Here is a 21,054-nt window from a genome sequence, read left to right on the forward strand (position 1 = left end):
GGTCAGTATGGACGGCGATGGCAGCATCACTACTGGATGATACGAGCGGGATCAACCTTCATCTTCATAAGTACCTTCGTATTTTATGTATTTTACATATTGTTGGATCGTTGCTCAGGCCTGGCATTTCCCAGTTCGAGGCAACCTGAGAGTTTTTGAAATAAAAATTGAAAAATACAGGAATGGGAGGACGCCAGAAAAAGAACCCCGAGACAGGTGCGCCCCTCAGCATGCTCTAACAGAGTATACTAGGTCAGGTATTCTGGCCAGGCAGGAAACAGATATTGGAAAATAAAAGTTGTTTTGCACTATGAAATATATTTCATCATTTATTTGTATAATTGCATGTTTGTTGCTGATATAGGTGTATTCATATATTCTTAAAATGTTCTAAAAAAAACGTCTCTATGACCACAATTAAAGGCAAACTCACAAAACTTCAATGACAATCAATACCAGAAGCGTTTCATCGGCCATGGCCCCCGCACCGACACCCACGGACACCCAAGAGTCCAGCTAACCTGACATACAAGCTGGCCGAGCCGCAGCCAGCATCATGTATGTTCATTGAACGCCTCACTGGCTACGCCGGAGTGAATGGGAGCGCTGAAGCAGACCGCCGTCTTTCATACGGTGAAAGGGAAGGGGGCAGCTGATGGAAGCGGCGTGTTTAGGAATAGACCGCACTTTGAGTCGTGGCAAGATGACATTGTCCACGCCGCATAGACAGGTATGAAAAGCCCTGCGCATCCTTCATCCTTCCAAGGAGGAGCAGGCTGCTGGAGATAAAACTGGCAGCTGACCTCTTCAACTGGCAGGCAAAGAGTGCCTGTGGGCAGACGCGGGGGGAGGATCAGGGGGTCGTCATTGTTAGCATGCAGGCCAGCGTCCCATTGTCCCATCATCCCGTCCAGGCAGGAACATTCTAGCTTTTTGAAAGGAGAATCGAGACGCCGGCTGGAGATGTCTGCACTTGAAGTACACACACCAACATTTGCATGTAATAGCAAAAATAGCAGGAATGGTTCAGAAAATACTTTGCTGACGACCAACACAGCAGCCTAGCGCATACCTGCCACTAGCATTTAAAATAAGTGTTGCAACAGTCATCCCTCCTTTATGGCAGCTTCTTCAAGCCCCGGGAGGAGTGAATTTTTACAATTCAAAGAATAATTGATGACACAAATCCAATTTTTTGATAATTGCATTTTATTAATTGAAATCAAGAACCAAAAATGCAAATAAAAAAGCAAAACCAAAAGAGTATGATTAGGTGAGACGAGGCGAGAGAGACATGGAATAAGAAGACTTCCATGTGGGTGAGGACTAAGGTGAAGGCGAGGTGACGTAGGAGAAGGTTGGACTATGTACACCGTTTCACTGTAGCTTCTGGCCCCATAAAGGGGGCGGGGCGGGGGCAAGGGCGGGATGTTAGAGAGAAAGGCACTATCCAGAGAGACGACAAAGAAAGTGGGCTAAAATGGAGGTGGAAATCTTTGACCGACAACAAGGACAAAGTGCTGGACACCACATTTGACAAAAATGAAGAACACCAAAATCTTTTCCATCGTTTCGTTTTCAGCCGATCAACAAAAAGAGACAATCTCTCAGTTTTTGGAGGCGTGAATCTGTGGCGCTTGCAGATTACACGACGGGAGTATCCAAGGTCAGGTCAGGTATGAGGACCCGCATGGAGTCCCTTGTTCTCCGAGCCCGCTTCCCTCATGGTCACAAGGTCTGTGGACTGACTGGGTCGGCTACATTCGTGGCCAAGTCAAAATGGCGGCAATAAATACATGGCCTTTGGGGGGCGGGGGGCTGACCTCATGCAGGGCCTGCATCTCGCACCTCCTCGCACCTCCTCGCACCTCCTCGCACCTCGCTTGCTGGTCAACGGGAGCTTCCCGACGGGATGGGATTCTAGCTCCACTTTTTTTTCCTTGTATAAAAAAAGCCAGAAGCAAAAGAATTGAGCGAAAATGAATGAATGAATGAATGAACGTCACGCGGTGCCCATCTGAGACGGCTCAGATGGAAGCACGTCATGTACACATGGAAAATAATACAATGGTAATAGAGACAAACACATAGAAATATATAATATATATTCTTCAAAAATGGATTCTCTCTATGGTAGATTTCTTTACACAGCCAGACGCTGACGGCCCGTCATCTTGGACATGGAAATGCTGCGTGGCGTCACTTGTCTTCTCTACACTTTTAAAAGCATTTCTTTTGACATTTTTTTGTTTCCATTAAAATAACATGCGGCAAAAGAAAAGAGGAGAAGGCAGAATGATAAGAAGTCAAGGAAGTCATTTGCTGATCTTCACGCTTGCCTGCACTACGCTTTTTCTCGGATTCCCTCAGTGGCGCTTCAAAGTTTTAGCTAGCTTCTGCTCAGCTTCACCGCTCTCACTTTCACGTCTTGGCTTTCTTCCTTCTGCTCCTCTTACTGTGACGGCCACGAGGGGAGGGGCTGGCTGGGGATGGCATGGAGGGAGGGGGCTGATGAGACCTAGAATGACGATGGTGGTGGTGTTTGCCGTTTACGTGGCGGGACCGCCTTCACATGTTCCGATTGACAGGCGTGACGTAGTTGCGGGGGAACATGCCCGTTTGGCCGTGGCAGCCGCCTTTCCACCAGTTGGGGTCGGAGTTGTCCAGGACTTGGATGAAGTCGCCGCGTCGGAAACCCAGCTCTCCTTCCTCCTGGGGGTCGAAGTCAAAGAGCGCCTGCACGTACGTGGGATGCTGGGCAACGGAAAGAAGGAAACGGGAGGCGGGAAGAGGTTAGCGAGAGCGGAAGGGGGTGGGCGGGCAAACGCTACGGGGGGGGCAGCTGCATTGGAGACAGATGCACATGAAAAGGTGCCCGCAAGGCATGCAGGGTCAACTTGCGGCAGCGGCACCTCCATATGTAAATTGCTCTTCATCTTAGATGTACACGTACTTCTGCATGCATACTTTGAGGGAGTAAAATGTGTCCAGAAAGCATTTCTTAGTTGTGCTAAAATCTAGTATAGATGATAGTATATGATATATCATAGAGGATATTCTAATTAAAATCTAGTATAGATGATAGTATATGATATATCATAGAGGATATTCTAATTAAAATCTAGTATAGATGATAGTATATGATATATCATAGAGGATATTCTAATTAAAATCTAGTATAGATGATAGTATATGATATATCATAGAGGATATTCTAATTAAAATCTAGTATAGATGATAGTATATGATATATCATAGAGGATATTCTAATTAAAATCTAGTATAGATGATAGTATATGATATATCATAGAGGATATTCTAATTAAAATCTAGTATAGATGATAGTATATGATATATCATAGAGGATATTCTAATTAAAATCTAGTATAGATGATAGTATATGATATATCATAGAGGATATTCTAATTAAAATCTAGTATAGATGATAGTATATGATATATCATAGAGGATATTCTAATTAAAATCTAGTATAGATGATAGTATATGATATATCATAGAGGATATTCTAATTAAAATCTAGTATAGATGATAGTATATGATATATCATAGAGGATATTCTAATATGGCAGCGATGTGACCAGGGAGGGAGAAGAAGAAGAAGAAGAAGAAGAAAAAGCACCGCAGGAAGTTACCGTGACAGTTGTTACCTGGTGGACCTGCTCGATGTCTCGCAGAAAGATTTGCTGGTTGCGGGAGACGGAGGTGGAACGATGGTAGTCCACCAGCTCGTTGAGGGAGTTGAACTTCACCACCCATAGGAAATACTTCCCGGCTCCATCACGGAGAACCTTGAAGTGCTGCACGTCGTTCCCAAACCTGGAAAAGATGGTTCTGGTGGTAAATGGGCTACAAAAGGAAGATATATTCATCATGTATCATCTACATCACGTTTCCAACAGCATTTCAAAAACTAATTCATCAGTAAATGATGCCGTTTGGTGGTTGGCTACGGCTTCATATTGGTAAATTAAACATAAAACTGGCTCAATGAAGCTAATTCATTAGCATTGGAACAGGAATCTGTGAGACAAGAATGAGGCATGATGGGCAAAAACGATTTCTTGTAGACACAACCTCCAACATCACTTCCTGTCCTCTAACATCTGGCCCCCCACTAAGGTCGCCTAGGAAGCACATTTACTGTTATCTTATAAGTACTATATTGGCTAATACGAGTATAAATACATTGATATTGAGACAATAGCCAAAGCAGGAAGTAGGCTGTCTAGAAAAAACAAGAACCTGCGAATGTCTGATGTCTAATATGTCCTATTATTATTATGATATCTAATATATTGGGTCATACCAGTGTAAAGGTGACTATAGGGGTGTTATTTCATGGACACAATGGATGAACAATGGATGAACAATGGCCGTCAAAGGAGAGCAGTCAAACGTGACCTGCTGCGACATGATGCGTCGTTGCGGAGGTCAGAATGGAAACACTTATGAGGAAGTAAGACGGTTTGCTAAGCAAATACTGGAAAAAACGAGTGAGCCGGACTCAGAGGGAAGGGATGACTTCTATTCTTCTGAATAAGGAAGTGGCCGTGGCCGTGGCCGTGATTCAGCCTAGCAGAGCATGGAAACTTGTGTAGCTGATCAACTGTGTGAACAAGCGTGAACGATGATGGATGGCTAATGTTTAGCTGGAGTGGCAGGAAGCGGCGTTGGCGGCGCTACTCACTTGACGGAGAGGGAGAAGTCGCCCGGTGCACTCTCACTTTCTCTAATGAGGAAGGCGCCATCGTGCCGTTGTTTGTTGAGCATCTCCTCTGCTTTGGCTCGAGGGATCTTCCCAAAAAACCACCTGGAGGAGGAGCAAAACGATGAGCTTATGACATGACTTTGACCCACAGCCAGGATGACAGGATGTATGTCATCTTCCACTATTTGGATGCTGCTGCATAAGAGCGGTGGAAAAAGAAAGCTTTTCACGTATCATGTTGCTAATGACTTGGCCACCTCTTGGCTGATGGAGTGCTTCAAGGACAGCATCACCAGCCGCTAGCATCTTTTTGGCAGTTAGACGCTTCCCTCTTCATGCAAAAAGCACTTTGTATCCACCGCTGATTGTACTGCAAAGCATAGCTTCTGCACACATCCCATATGACATATATCATGTGTATCTAGGCCTGTCGTGATAGCAACTGCTGCTGGACAATAATTGTCCTACCACTTGTGGGCATTAAGGTTCAAATGGACCATATCCGGCGCTCTTGCTGCTCAGCCGTGACTGCCAATTGTCAATAGTTTCCCTGCGTGAGTGACAGCCCAGTCTCATTCCTACATACACATAACCATGGAGAATAGAGACATGGACAAGCGCTATTGTGTGGAAAAAAGTGTCATTTGGACTGATGGCCCCTTTAATACAGGTCATCTGGCAGGTCTACGGGTACTTCACAGCGATCACGGCAACAGCAAAGTCCAGTAGGATTCACCCACCGAGGAAAAAGGTACGTCTCATGGTGCAACAATCATAAGGTCAATAATTAATTAAGGGCAAAAGGCCTGCGGCATGTTACACGTACATCAGGTCCGCCCAGCTTTAGTTGGAGTGCCCATCACTGGCTGGGGAAGACCATTATAGGGGGTTGCAGGGGGAAGCTCAGCAGCACAATCACATGTTTGATTTTGGTAGCTTTTGCCTTTCCAAAGATGTACTTTACTAGACTAGATTTACTTTGGTTGGACTTTGTGTATTTCTCCTGGAATCGCCATCGGCCTCTTTAACCAGCATTTGGTCGGAGGTGGCGGCAGGCGTGTGTCGTAGGGCACACGCCATCGCATCCCATGCAAGGGGGGGCTGCCTTTTAATGCTAAATGACTTTTAGTGCAGAAGTCTTAGGCCACCACTAATTGACTTTTTCCCACCACAATCCTCCTGACAGTTTGACTGCAAGTTGTTAGCAGGATTAGTGAAAATACAACGGATGATAACGCCATCAGTACGTGCCATCACTGTTGGGATGACCCCAAAGCCAAAATGTGCAGTTCCCAGACATATTGATGATGAGATGCTTACGGATGTGCTTTCATCTCGATGTAATTCTTGGGAATGAAGCCGTCTTTTCCATTCAGCTCTGCCTTGTACCAGTTCTGATCACACTCTTCATTTAAGACCTGGCCAAGACAAAGCAAACAGAGGATCATTAGTTGGAACTGCAGCATGCGTGTCAACAATGGAAACCAGTTACATCGAGCGGGACATTTAAATTGGGCTATTAAGCATCTAACTAAATTTCCGGTGTCTCTGGATGGTGTACCGCGTACAGGGTATCTGCCGGGCAAATATTTGAAACAAACCTCAGAAGAACATGACAGGCAAACATAATCAAGATCATTAAAAAAGACTGCATCGTAAAAAGGTCAAGTTTCCAGTACGTGTGCCTTAATAGTGACAGTGAGGGTGAAGTGCGTCTCATTTAGAAATATGATCCACATGTCCACACTCTTTATACTGTACAACAACAGTGAATGATCTGTGATAGAATGTATGCGTCGTCCTCTCTGGACTACACCAAAAAGCTCCAGGTTATATATTTTACACTGGGCCACAGGAAGCAGCAGCTTGGAGTTACCAGGAACTAAAAGTTCCTGAACTTTTGGTTAAAGTCCACTGTCATCCCTGGTCCTTTGACAGTCGTCTTAATCACCTTTTCCCTGCCGCGTCTTTCCATCTCTCATAAAAATCAATCATTTCCCCCTCACCCAGCCATGACAGCTGTCCCGTTGGCCGAGCGAATTGCGAGTGGCCTGGGTCTTTTTGCTCCAGTGAGCCTGCAGAATGCCAGCTGTCACCAGCCGTTCCCAGCTGCTGGCCTGCATGAGACCAGCCTAACCAGTTGACATGGCCGTGACTGGGACAAGGGATAGGTTTAGGCTTTATTTAAGACACGACGCACACCTTAAAACATAGCAGATGTGACAGAAGCCCAAACATGTCAATCATTCCTGATACCTTTGAAAACGTCCTACATGTGTTGGTGGATCCCATGGTGTTAATAAACAGGATAAATTTGAGTTTGTAAACATGCTGGCGTTATCCGTGAACATACAACATGTGACTGGCTTGATCTACACCACGTACACAAAAGCAATCAGGGTCACTGCACAGCGTAGCCCCCCCAAGGCTGTGTTAGCAGTGGTGGGAGTGCTAGGAGAAGTGGATGAAGACAGACGGTGGAAGAACAGGAAACATTAGAACAACGTTACCCGCTTGAAATGAAATGCAAGCAATCATAGCAACAACAACTGGTGGAAGTGTTGTCTTCTCCAGCCACATTCAACCTACTTCCTGGCAAGCGTCTATAGAGGAGGAGTGACAAACCCTTTCTATGTCAAAATACGGTGCTGATAAATTGACACATGGCACGTTAGCATGGCTTTTCCCTGCGTTTACATGACAGAAAAAAAGTTTGTTCCAGTTTTCTGACACTAGAGCAAACAGCGGCATTGCTTGTTTTTTGCCATTGTTGCATTGGAGCTCAGGTGCTCAACAAAACATACACTTAACTGAAACAAGCGTCACCAAAAAGCTGCAATAATCCAAAGAGCCTTTTGGCCCCACTGAAAATGAAATACGGGCAAAAGGTTTAAAGGGGACCTATGATGCTTTTTCCACATTTCTGACCGATAAATGTACTTGGAATGGTGTATTCTGGTGTTTTCTCTGGAATCACGAAATCCAAAGAAATACAGCTGAATAGGTGCAAATTCTGGAGCATATTGGGTCCCCTTTAAATAAATGCATCAATGTTTGATGGAATACTTTCTTGCTACTCAAAAAAAGCTGTGTTAAATTCATAAAATGCACCGTATTTTCCAGACTATGTCCTTTGTTCATAGTTTAGTGCAGCCACTCATGACAGCTGATGATAGTAGGTTGATCATAAGTGCCGGTAAATGCAACTTGGAGTCCAGTGAGTCTTCTCCATAATGACAATTTCTTTGACTGACGCACCTTATAGTCTGGAAAATAGCGATCACAGAGCAGATTGCTTATCTGATCTTAAAAACCCATCCATTATCCTATGAACAGATAGCACTATACACAATGTGAACCGCTACTGCACAGCACTCGTGCAATGACACATTGGTTAGGCGGTTAAGTTTTAGCGAGTGAACAGAGCAGTACGTAACAGTTTGTTTTGGTTCCAAATCACATAAAAGCCACCATAGTTGCTGGGATTTTTCATCGGCTCTGGTGTCTCTCAGAACCGAGCAGCAAAAGCAGAAGTAAATATCTGCTGGGCAGGCAGTATTCCTAGCATACAGAAATGGGACACCACAGCAATATGTCTCCGACTGACTTCTGTCTCTGTTCCAAGGCAATGATTGGATGATTTGCATCTGCGCCCTCCTTTGTCTGGAGAGTTTTTTGTCTTTTTAATCTGATTGCGCCACAATAGATATAAGTTTCTATTTGAGAGGCTAAGGTCCATCCCAGGGATTATCTCGTCCACAGCTGCCACCACATACCCCGTCTCTCACATATAAGATCATTATAGCAAAACCAGTAGATGACTCGCGGGTTATTCAAGAGGCGCTTTCACAGAATGAATAAATGACTTTTATCGTGACATTTTGCAGCTGACTAAAGCCAACCAACTCACATTCTTTGATCCAACTTTAAACGCCTGCCGTTTCTTACAATTGAACAATACTGGGAACATATCATTGTTGACACTATTAACATCATAAGGCGATAATCATTTTTAGGGATTTGATTTGATTTAGTCAAAACCACAGCCATAGGAGATTAAATTCAACTCATCCATCACGGTTTCCTCTACAATTACAACAGAAAGTCTTGGGAGACAAACAGTCCAGTGCACACAGGGTAGATGGCCTGTAAAAAAACCCTCACAGCAGAGGGGAGAGCGAGGTGAGGGAGACGGACAGCCGACACATGGTAAAGAAGAAGCTAAATACACTACGTCTGGCGCAGTCCGCAAGGGATTGAAATAAATCAAGAGCGCGGATTACTGTGGAGTGTGAGATAATCTGAGCGTGAGACAGCTCAGTCATTAGAGAAAGACAGATTTTGCTTGCTGGAGTCTCTCAGAGTTAAAAGGCAACTTCCAGACTGGCTTGCATAAAACATTGCTGGTTTCAATCTGTGGCTTCAGAATAGGGATGATAGTTTTCATCCAACGGTATAGATTCTCCCAATGATACGCAGGTGACTTACAAATGATACCGGTATAAAGGATGAACGTAAACAAGGCCAGTTGCTGACTGCGTGCCGTGGTGGGTATACAAGATAAACGGAAGGCTGTCATCGTGAGGGGAAGTATTTACTTAGCAGATCGCTCAGGCGCGACACCAAATCATTCTGAACAATCACCTCCCCGCCTATACAGGCTGAAACGGTAATAAACGCCGGCCAAAGTTGGCTGAATCTCCTCCTCCAGAGTCTGAGTGGAAGCTAGCAGTGTTAGCTTGTATGGTTGTGTGCGCGCGACTCTGACTCCATGATATATTTTCACCAGGTTGTGTTTTAGGGCGTTAATGGAAGGACAGTTTGATAGTGCCCCATGGCAACATGCAGGTTCTCAGTGAAAAAATACCAGGAGCACATAGCACATGAACGTAGCTCGCCTTAGCCGTAAATACACACTCTCCACACACGGAACATGTTCATGCTTTGTTTCCTTGTGTTTCAGCAAGCAGCAACACGTCATGCACACCATGCGTGTGCGTGTGCGTGTGTGCTAACTTTCTCCCACGCAGCACAGACTATACAGACTACAATACTGTAATCTTCCACTTTTTCTTTTTCCTAAGGTTACATGGCGTGCATATTTGTTTGTTAATTCAATCTAGCACACCGCTTGCTCGCAAATGAGTATGACCTCTTTTACTCCCAGCAGGGAAGCGGCAGACTCTGATCTGAAAAGACCATAGGGAGGTCATGAGCTCACCGTCTCAGACCGAGGGTGATTACGGTGCTTTCACTAAATCTAAGCATTTATAATAAAGATTAATCTTCTTATACAGCCTACGGAATCATAACGCATATCGCACCTCGAGTCATAGTCCTTCAGCTACTCTACACAAGTGTGTACTACCTACAAGCCGTCTCGTATGACTTCATTTATCATCTCGATTTCCCTGGGGAAAATACTGAAATTGAAAGTGTCACCATACACCATTATTAACCAAGTTCCCATTTAGCAGTTAACAGAAAGCAAAAAAGGATTGAGGAGGCAAAATGTCACAATATATTCATGCTAGATCTGTGGGGATTTGACAAATTGATTTGTCATAAGGGCATTCATATTTCCAGGTTCCACTGTATAACAGAACACATCCATGTACTGGTTTGTAGTCCTGTACAGAATCCTACTCGTATCCTCTAATAATATAATACATCATTAGTTGCTACTTGTTAATGAGGGCTCATTAGAAAAATGCCAACGAGTGTGGTGACTCCGACATCAGCAAAAAGCCAAAAGAAACCAAGAAAGTGTGCGATTCCTGACCCATCGTTCAACTCAGGCTTTGTAGCGTGGGATGTAGTTGAAGTCACGAGTGAGAACGATGGCGTTCTTGTTTTAAATACAGATGTCTCCTTTTGGCACGCATCAGCAGGAAGTGATGTGGAGATGAGGAGGAGTCCTAATTACAGCTCTCTGACTCAGCACTAAGTCCAATAGAGGAAGAGCAGAAAGAAACGGGGCGGAGGGTGTCGGCGGAGAAGAGTGTCTGAAAAATGATCAACGACAAAGAAGTCAGGAAAGAGCGAGAGAAGAGAGAGAGGACCAGTTTAAAGAATCAGACTCCTTGTGATCCGCTTAGGAAAACTCCTCAAGGGTACAAAAAGTGTGTAAAAGGAAGGCATCTCTTTTGCAGAGCAGGCAAACAAGCCACCCTATGTTCCTTTCTGCTGGGAGTACTGTCATGCATTTGTGCTTGCTCTTTCGAAAAGTTCTTCTGTACCCAAAGCAATCTCCAATAGAACCCACAGCTAAAATCCGCCAGTGGTACAATTTAAATATCATCTTTCTTCAGAAGAAAAGAAGCAGTGAGAGAAGCAACAAACGCCAACATCAATAAACCACATAAATCATTCATACCAAATGCTGTCCTTTTAGTTACTTTGCAGCGCAGCGGTTTGGGCCAGTCAACACATGATTTGGATTTGTGTGAGAGCTAGTCAGTTTTTTTTGTAATAACAGTGATTATATTTTACATGGAGAACACTACGTGCCACCGTCATACATTATTTATATTAATCACCAAATGAAAGGGTAACTAAAGCGCGCCAACATGAAGGCAACCACCAGGCTTACATCTGAATGATGGCCTGTGATGCCCCTCCTCAACATGCTTTACTGCTCCGTCAAGGTGAGGAAGGGTAGATGGGGGGGGGGTTATAAATCCAAGCTGGCAGGGTTCAGCTTCCAAGTCGCGGCAGGTGTGCTGACATATTGGTGGCTATTGGGCCTGAGAGGCTACGTGGGGGTTTTGGCTACCTAAATCAGCCCCCCAGGCCCGCTGCTGTATGTTGACTTGCAGCAGATGTTGCAAATACAAGGAAGTACAAACCGGGACAAAAGATAGCTCATGCAAACACATTTTCCTTCATCTCTACACTTGGGCAACATTTGTACTTTCCACATGCTTTGGCACAGGCACTTGGACCGGCAGCGTGACGGCAGTGCTGTCAGTATGAGATAAAAGCAGAAAATGCCCATGGACATCAATTTGCCCCAATTTTCAGTTTTCACATTTAGCGCCAATTACCTTCAAAATAAACCATAAACCACAGCTTGATCAGCAAGCACGGCATGACCGAGACCAACTCGGTCATTCTGTACTTGAAACTAAACCACCACGGAGATCAAAGGGTGACAATGTAATTACTATGGAAGTGAGGTAGAAGTAGGCCCACAACACAAAAGAATCTGAAACCAGAGCGGTCCTGGCATAGGAAGACTGTCCGTACGCAGACAGTAGTCTACCTACAAACCACAGAGGCAACTTTGAACGCTTGTTTCAATGACAATCCAGCTACCTTACATGGCACGTTTGGTTGACTCCTCAAAGCCAATGAAGCCCGCCCTCCCCTTACAAAAATGGAAGGGGCGGTCAGATAATTTAGAACCCCAAACGGTACATACGGTATGTAACAGAGGTTTTGGCAGATTCAGTGAGGAGTCAATAGCCATTTTACAGGGTAGAGAAAAGTCATGTACGTATATGGAGAAAAAGGAGGGATCCTAAAGTACAGTCAAGGAACCTCCCAATTCTTGAAGTATCCTTCTCTAAAATACTTGAATCAATAGATGGACACAAGTATGCGCAAGTATCCCATCATAGACATAAATGGTAGGTGATTTCCATGTATGCAGACACTCCTGAATAAAATGTCAAATAAAATACAACCATTCCATCCACTTTAAGAAGAATGATCTTAGGCAGTGTACGAGATGTACTACGCTATGAACAACAAATCAGGGAGTCATTGACCACTCAGCTCTCCATTTATAGCCGCACAAGCAGCCAAGACAACTACAGACACCCACAGCTGACTCTTTTTAGGTGTCACAAGTCTGCGCTTATCAAACATTTTTCATCGACTCATCAATACACCTGAAGGGATCAAACAGGCTTGAAAGCTCCTTTCTGCTCCCAAGACAACGCTGATGGGGTTTTACAGAGAAAATGGAATTAGCCAGGCCAAAGTGGAAGAAAACAACAACAACATAGTGCAAATGGAAGCGTTTGAAAAGGGCTGAGGCTTTGGCTGAGAGCACATGACTGCTTCAGTCTTACTCCAACGTATGCATCGCTCTGAATCATCAGTGCAACTGTGTGCTGCATGCAAAGTGTTGCTGGAGTTTGCTGTGGAGGTGCAGGAAATTGCAGGGGGGTTGGATGACAAACAGGATGCCAGAAAAGCTACGCTGTGGTATTTTATACTAATAGTGTGCACGCAGATATCATAAGTTTGTGGACATGTGGAGTGTAAACCCCATTTGGCGCCGAGGTTGGGAAAGATTCGGGGATTCAGACCAAGGGCCAGCTCCAAATCAGCCATTTAACTAGCAAGGAAAAGCTAAGCAATACTAATTGTATTTTCATGGTTAGAGCATGACCTAAATATGGGTTTTAATAGTATTTGAACCCTCTAGACATGAAATAACACCCATGTAGTAACCGCTAGACTCATATCACCCAATATAGTAAATCAAAGAAAAGACATAAATAAAACTTGTCATTGTGTGTGTTGCAATAAATGGGTTCTGCATGTGTGGGCAGGAAGTGACGTGGGGGTTGAGAGTTGAGATCTAGCAACAGAAACCTGTTTTTTTATGATTTTGCTACTTGTTGTCTAGCGCTTGTACGTTTCGCCTGTGTGACAGTTTGATGCTGTGAATCTGAATACTCAATTTAAGGCTAAAAAGCAACAGACAGAGTGTAATAATACAGCCTAGATGAGTGCAAGATGATGGTGCCCTGTGTGGTCATGGAGGCACTAGCATTATTTGTAGGGGTTGGGGGCTCGATGATGTCATTGTCTAATTTGTAGAAAGGGGCATGACGCATGTCCATGTAATTGTAATGGCCGCTGTAATAGAGAGGAATAGCTCTGTGGGAGGAACGCCAAGTAGAAAACATGAAAAGCAAACCAAATATGTTTAAAAGTACAAATGAACAGGCATTGTTATTGATATTGATCGGAACACCCTCCTCTGTGGTGCGCCAGCTTGGCCTTTGCTTCCTTTCAAGTGAGGTCCCGGTCTGTCTCCGGTTCCTTAAATGTATGGAAAACAGGGATACGACGTCTCCAGAAAAAGCCTCGGGTCCGTTGGTGTAAGTCCACTAAATGTCATTTGGTAAAACACTTCCATGCTATCTTCACATGCCGCATGCGGTGTTAGATGTTTGTATGTGGATGGGGCCTCAAATTCAGCACTGTTGTTAACACTGTGCTCAGAGATCTGTTGACAGGGGGCCATTCTGCCAGCAAGAAGGCCTGTTAATCTTCATTTATTTAAGGAGGAAATGAGAACAAGTGCTTGGGGCAGTGGCCAGACTAGAGACTGCTTCGCCTCAAAGTTGATGGATCCAAAACCACTAAGGACAGCAGCAGATGAAATGAAGGCTCTTTACATTCCGAATCATGCCAGTATACCAGCATGTTCTTTGTGTCTTACAACCAGACGTTGGCATTCATATATAGCGGCACGGGCAGTTTGCTGGGTGAGTCATGAGAAGGCAGATGATGGAAGTAAATGTTGCAGGATGACTCCAGGCTGTGAATGAGAGGGGAGCCTGGTCCTGATGGCCAGCTGTGTCAGACACAGTGACACACTGATTGCTTGCTAGAGGCAAGTTGTGGAACCTGATTACTAAATATCCTAGTGACATTGTACAATGTGGTCCTTTCTTGATGTTACAAAGCTCTCTCTGATGAAGGACTTTAACTTTAACACAATCCGTTAACTACAGAGGTCAACATACGGGCGCAGGTAGATAAAAGCGATTGGAATGCTGATCTTAAGGACACGTATCACCAAGCATTGAGTTCTTTTAACATTTAAGTATGCCTTAAATGTTAATGGCTTTGCGATGATTCAATAATACTGTATATGATGAGGCCTGAACGTAAATATGGTTCCCTTCATACAATGTATACACCAATATTTGGACATGATTTATATACTACAAGTGGGCTCTCTCATGATTCCCAATTCATGCTAGCTACACGGCTAGCATCTCCCAGAGACACTAAAAAAAAAAAAGAAAAAAAAGAGTATAAAGCAGAGGATGTTAAATAAGCAAGGCCAATACTGTCATGAGAGAGACCTTTTGTCCTTAGAGCAGAGCCGTTTAGCATTAGCACTAGCATCAGCAGATGGCCTGCTTTGACTACATTTACTTTGGCATTACTGAGGAGCAATTACTTCAGCCGGTCGCCAAATTTGGGTACCAGCGTGGACGTCTGAGGAAAACAGGGGATATACACAAATTGAGCTAGCACGATTCCAAGTGGACTTTTGCATGCCAGCAGTTTTCAAATCTTGTTTTTTGCGGTGGTCCGACCCTCCACACGCCCGGGGCTTGAACCAGATTTGGAGCTCAGCCGCACTAGCCGACAAACTAAAAGCCCATGCTGTCAAGTGAAGTTCAGTTCTTTAATGAGTACAGTCTCGTCACACAGCCATTCCCACTCACCCCCCAACCCCCTAAACCTCTGGGTCACAGCACCCATGTACCCTGGCTGGTCTACCCCTGCACATGCCTGGCTGGGGTTTGAACCAGGCTTGAACAGCGCTGGCTGACGAGTAAAAGCCGAGGCGTCAGCTCTTTGAGGTAGCAGTGGTGCCTGATAGCATCCGTTACAGTTCCCAAGCAAGGATGTTGCCGTGTCAAAGCTAATAGACATCTCCTTGATTTTTTGGACAGTCTGGAACTAGCTTGAGGTTTAAGAACGCCGTCTACAACTATGTGAAGTGGAGCTCCTTGTTGCACCTTGAAAGCACCATGCGTCAGTGGATGAGACATGAAAAGGGGAAAACACATTCAGGCTTTAAGTATGGATGCATTAAGAAGGGGTGGAATCAAGCGGAAGAGGGGAAACGGCATAAATAAGATGAAAGGGATGAGGGGGGGATTGAATCCAACAGAGGGAAGAACATCGTGCCTGCTTCAAAAAAGCGAATTAGTCCTATGGGGAAAGCAGCCAACAAATGATTCAGATGAATCATGGACGCTGCCAGAGGCAGCATTTATGCAGTCTATTTTAGATTCATATTCTCTCTAGAAATAACCTGAAAAGAAATTGTGGGGCTGTAAAGACTGAGATGGAGGAGGACACTTTTATTTATGTGAAATTTGACCAACTATCAATATTATATCAGGGAGTGTAATATCTAGCCATCCATCCATGTGGCAGTGGCTAAGTATTCAATGAAAAATAACCACTAATACACAATGCTGGTTTTAATACAGTGGAACCTTGAAAATGGAAGGTTCAAAAATGGAATTAGACTACTTTTTGTGTGTATACTAAAGCTGCAACAATTAATCAATTCATAATAATGGATTCCATTTTATATAGCACTTTTCAGGGCACCCAAAGCGCTTCACGGTGAAGTCAAGCCATCATTCATTGTCTCACACACACACACACACACACACACACACACACACACACACACGGTGGTAAACTACATCTGTATCCACAGCTGCTCTGGGGTTGTCTGACGGAAATGTGGCTGCCATTTGGGACTCTACGGCCACCACCAAACGTTCATTCACATTCATACGCCAGCAGCTTGGGTGAAGTGCCTTGCCTTGGGACACATCAAAAGCGACTGGATGGAGGGAGCGAGGATCAAACCGCCAACCTTCTGGACAGCTTCTTCTCTCTACACCAACTGAGTTGATAATGAATGGATCATACAATTACTTGACAACCATATTGTTATGCGATCAATGCTTCTTTGATTTGAAAATGTAAATATCGTGTGATTGAGCCTCAGTTGAAAGCAGGCCTATGTGTTTTGCTATTTTGAAGAGAGCATACCCCAGAGCAAGGTCATAAAGGTAAATGCGGTAATGGCATTGTGCAATATAGTGGCTTGTCCCCCCCCCGACCAGAATGGCTCCGGACCAAGGGATTATGATGACAGTGTTTAAATCCAAAGAACACCGCTGTAAGAAATTGCAGCATGTATCTTGGCCATCTCAGCCAGGTTGCAGACAGACATGTTGAGGCAACAAGAAAGCATCTGGTGTATTCTATTTCACGGTGAGCAAAGAGCAAAACTATCGGAATTACAGCACGACTGGTACATTTCAAAGCTCCTAAGGTCGTACACTAAAAATAAAAACAAAAAAAAAACAGACAGGATGATGTGTCATCACGCATCCTGAGCGGGACTTGCAGAATCTCTGAAGATCGCAGTACACCTCACTAGGGCTCAGTTCATTGTGCAATGGATCAACCGAGTGTGTGTTTTGATGGCTTTAATGCGGCATTATTCCCCCAGAGAAGCACTAGCCTCAACAAGAATGGGTGACGAGTGTGATCTGTAAACACAGGAATAGCACAGCGTCCGTCCAGCGGCGACCGTGTGATCGCAACATCCAATGTTTGCTAGCGTGCTACCAAAGTAGCAGTAAAAATACATTTCAGATGAGTGCAATACTTTTCATGCACAGTGGAACAGAACGGGGAGGTTGAATATGACCAACCTCATAGTGAACATGAAGCGGCATCCCACGGGAAGCTCCCACGGGAAGCTCCCACGGGGCGAAAAGAAGTCACTAGCTTTACCAGTGCAATAAACACCTTTGTCGCCGTGTCATTTACCATAAAAGCAACAAAGATGAAAGTGGTTAACTTATTATTTATTACACTTGTAGAACGCTGCCAGTGCATTTACTAAAGGTTTCACGATGGCATCAGCTTGATCCTGGAACAGCGTTTCCATTATTTCCTGTGGGAAAGGTTGTTTTCACATCCAAACTAATTTTGGACCTGAGAGGTTCCATCGTCTTATTCCCTTTTTGCATGCCTCATGAAGTAATAACACAATTTCATACTGATGACTTATTAAACTCAGCTTACATAATGGAGCGATCCCAGGGGAACCCCAACCACAGCAAGAGTTCATTTCATAATTATGGGTTCTACAGGCAAGACATTCTCTCAAATGGGAAAAAAAAGGTTTGGCTTACCTTGAGGATTTCTCCACGCTTAAAGCTAAGCTCATCATCAGCAGTAGCTTTGAAATCGTATTTGGCGATGGCCTCCATGGTTTGCGTGGCAGGCAACTTCTTGGCTCTAGTTGCGATTGGGGGAGTGAATAAAAAGTAAAAACACAGCTTATCCCGGTTTCTGAGGCCAGATGCCTTTCTCCGAGTCTCTCCTCCCGTCTGTGACCCGTTGCTTTAGGGCTTTGACCTTACATAAAGGTCGCAGCGAGGTTCCTGTAAGAGGGTGAGAGAAGAAGCTGACTAAGACAAACGACAACAATTGCACAGGTTTGTGGGAAATGTTGACAGCCGCCTAAAAGTAGCTGAGGTAGGGAAAATCCTGGCGTCAGACAAGACCTTATAAATCATAAAACAGTCAACTTATTTGTGGCGGCCCGACACAATTTGAGCCACCATCAATACAAGCGGTCACCACAGGCACAACAACAACTATCCATAATAAAGTAAATTACATCAATAATTCAGAAGATGCGTTCAAAGACATTGTGATGACATGTAGTATGTACACTGGCCACCAAGTGTCAGTAATATAATGAATGAGAAAATAGCCACTGTAGTCACAGAAAGAAAGTGCTGACACAGCATTCAGGCCCAAGTCAGTGCACAGAAATCATAATAATATGGGCCATGGTTGTGGCCATAATCCTGCTAAAACTCATTTCCGGATTCACTTCCTGTCCACTCTTCCGGAAGACATTTATTGCCACACACACACACACACCACTTACATGTCTTATTTCCTCAGATATATACCTACTTTATTGGGTAATATGAGTGTATAGGTAACTATAGGGGTGTTATTTCATGTCTAGCAGGATCTAATTCCGAAGGTCGTAAACAGGTTTTCTATGCTTTATCCATGAAAATTCACTTATCACGGTGGGGTCTGGAACCAATAAACCGCAATAAACAAGGAAGGACTGTATATTTTGATTTGAAACTTCTATTTAATGGCTAACTACCTGCAGCTGCATTGACATGCGTCATTCAAAACGTACTATCCCAAACGGTGTCCCCAACACCAAGGTAGGCATTGAACCGTGAGCTCGCACCCCTCCTAACAACACACAGATGTGTCTTCAGATGGATGCATCGTGGCTTTTTAGCCCTTTAGTAAAGGATTGCGTCCTGTGGGAAACTGAAACTCATCATCACAACTACCACCATATTTTTCTGCAATTGTTGCTCCGACATCAAAGAAAATGGTGCGGTCCAGACATTCCAGGCTTTGTTGCTCAACATTATTTTAAGTCAATGGCTGAAAAACACGGTTAACTATTGATGCATTTATAGCAAATGTCTGCGAGAAGGCTGCCAATGCCTCCAAAGAGACTTACGGCTAACCACCTGTGCAGATTATGCAGAGCTGTCACCGATACATTCGCTTAACCTGCAGCGGCTAAACGGATGATGTTGCCTTATCTCATTAAGTTGCCGTCGTACAATCTAACACAACCTTTCGTCGCCGTGAGGGCATTGGATCTGGGACAACAACAAAAGTGGATTTGGTTGCTTTATGTGCAGAACACGACGGAAGATGTAGGACACTTCCAGAAAAGTCCTCCAATAGCGGATATAATACGGGACTCTAATCAATGATGAATTGAAATGATCGTCAGACAGGTGATCAATAAATCATTTGGATCACTGTCAAACAATGTAAGACAAGACGAGGCGGGTTGTGTTGTGTCTGGTGCTGTACACATAAACAACACTTTAAATATGAATAGTACGTTGAGTGTCATCAAGTGGCGCTTTTGACAGACTTGTTCCGTTAGCCCCCACAAGACTGCGCCCTGTCTACTACAATGCTAGGGCTAGCATGCTGGCTAACGGTCGGGTAACAATAACGGCGATACAAAGTGGTTATCAAACTCGCTTCCACTGATGCATCATAACAGGTTTAAGAGGTGGCGATATTAGTCAACGCGGGGGAAACGCCGCTTTGGAAACGTTCATGAAGGACGGGAGCCCGGCCGAGAGCTTCGCGTTGGCAAATCTGACAAGCGGAGAAAACACCTTTTTTTTCGTAGCGCAAGCTGTTGTTGCTAGCGTAGCTCCGCTAGCTAGCCCCACTCAACTTGACTAGCCTGCGTCGCGAAAGGAAACAGCGGGGCAACTTTGGGCTTGAAAAACGGAACGCTGAAGTCCAACTCACCACCTGAGATGTTCCGTGTCGACGTCACCACCGTAACAAATAAATCCCCGTCGAGTTGCTACCCGCGTCTGGCTGTCTGTTCGGCGGTCCAAAAACAGCCGATGTGTGTCATGTATCGCTTCCAGCCCGTCCTCGGAGCCCGACTGTAGCTGTTAGCATAAGCTTAGCGACGTTTATTTCCGCTTCCTTCCACACGGAGATGGGACGGTCGAGCTCGTGCTGTGCGGACGCAAGCTCCGCCCACTCCAGCTGTTTCGCTTGCAACTGTCTCCGCCCAATGGCGTCCCTTATCGGCTTCCGTTGGTTTTAGGACCGTTTCACTGGTTTATACACAGCCCGTATGAAGTGCTTTACGTTTCCGTAAAGGTCTTCTTTTAGCCACCCGAATAGCAAGGAAATTGGGCCCGAACCTCTGACAATATGGACAATAGTCAACATTCACGAGAATAAGGCCACAAATCTCAGACTTTATGGTCAGGCATTGTCTGAGACGGCTATGAAAGGAGGGACTTACGTGACCTTTGCCCTCGGCCATGTATAGTTGACTAGCAAAACATTTAGAAAAGAAAGACGTTAAAGTTCAACTTTTGGAAATAATAAGTACTAATAATAATCTTGGGTACGTAAAGGGCAGAAAGTCGCCTTTCCCTCTGACACGTACGATGTAATATTTATAATATTACGGCTTTATTCTCCTAAATAAAGCCATTATAAATATCTTTGTCTTTGTCTTCTGCGGTCAAGAGCAGATGAACGTAATAGTGTGTCTGATATTTTGCAGTTTATTGCTTTGTTATTCCTATTTTGTACGTCATCTGCTTTGAATGTTGGGCCAAATACCATGACAATGCCGCCGCCTCGTGGGAACGTTTAGCATTGCATCGTGTAGACATGACAGGTTTTAATTGGACCTAAACTCATCCAAAACTACAGCCTTGTTTTCGTATGCACTTTGTATTGTTTTCAGAAGAAACACCCACCACTGTGTACACCCGTCCAAGCTATGCTAATTCAATCCAATGCAACATCTACAGGATACAGTATGCAGTATACAGGATGTATGTAGTGCATGAATGGATGGATGAATGGATGGATGGATGGATGTAGCTGAACTTTGTTTTCAATATATGCAA

General features: G+C 44.4%; 1 protein-coding gene across 2 annotated transcripts; it reads right to left on the reverse strand.

Moving 5' to 3' along the window:
* Positions 1–1,194: 1,194 nt before the first annotated feature.
* On the reverse strand, positions 1,195–20,171 carry grb2b (growth factor receptor-bound protein 2b). Of its 2 annotated transcripts, none has more exons than XM_058050100.2 (6): positions 19,922–20,171; positions 17,725–17,976; positions 6,050–6,147; positions 4,709–4,831; positions 3,654–3,837; positions 1,195–2,754 (listed from the first exon to the last, which is right to left on the reverse strand). In XM_058050100.2, the coding sequence occupies exons 2-6, from the start codon at positions 17,800–17,802 to the stop codon at positions 2,569–2,571; spliced, it is 669 nt and encodes a 222-aa protein (XP_057906083.2). In that variant the 5' UTR covers positions 17,803–17,976; positions 19,922–20,171; the 3' UTR covers positions 1,195–2,568. The 2 variants fall into 2 exon arrangements, with proteins under 2 accessions (XP_057906083.2, XP_057906084.2); XM_058050101.2 differs by having other exon boundaries at positions 1,196–2,754; positions 3,669–3,837; positions 19,922–20,168.
* Between the last annotated feature and the right edge of the window lie 883 nt (positions 20,172–21,054).

Source organism: Doryrhamphus excisus, linkage group LG16 (assembly GCF_037039965.1).
Source record: "Doryrhamphus excisus strain RoL-2023G ecotype Guam linkage group LG16, RoL_Dexc_Guam_v1.1, whole genome shotgun sequence".
NCBI classification, from domain to species: Eukaryota; Metazoa; Chordata; class Actinopteri; order Syngnathiformes; family Syngnathidae; genus Doryrhamphus; species Doryrhamphus excisus.

What these genes read in the sequence shown, in the direction of transcription:
- grb2b (XM_058050100.2), bottom strand. Translation starts at nt 17,802, where the DNA reads ATGGAGGCCATCGCCAAATACGATTTCAAAGCTACTGCTGATGATGAG. An exon ending in ATCGAGATGAAAGCACATCC is followed by an intron (nt 4,832 to 6,049) that starts GTAAGCATCTCA and finishes CTCCTCCTCCAG; the next exon opens with GTGGTTTTTTGGGAAGATCC. An exon ending in GACTTCTCCCTCTCCGTCAA is followed by an intron (nt 3,838 to 4,708) that starts GTGAGTAGCGCC and finishes CATCTTTTCCAG; the next exon opens with GTTTGGGAACGACGTGCAGC.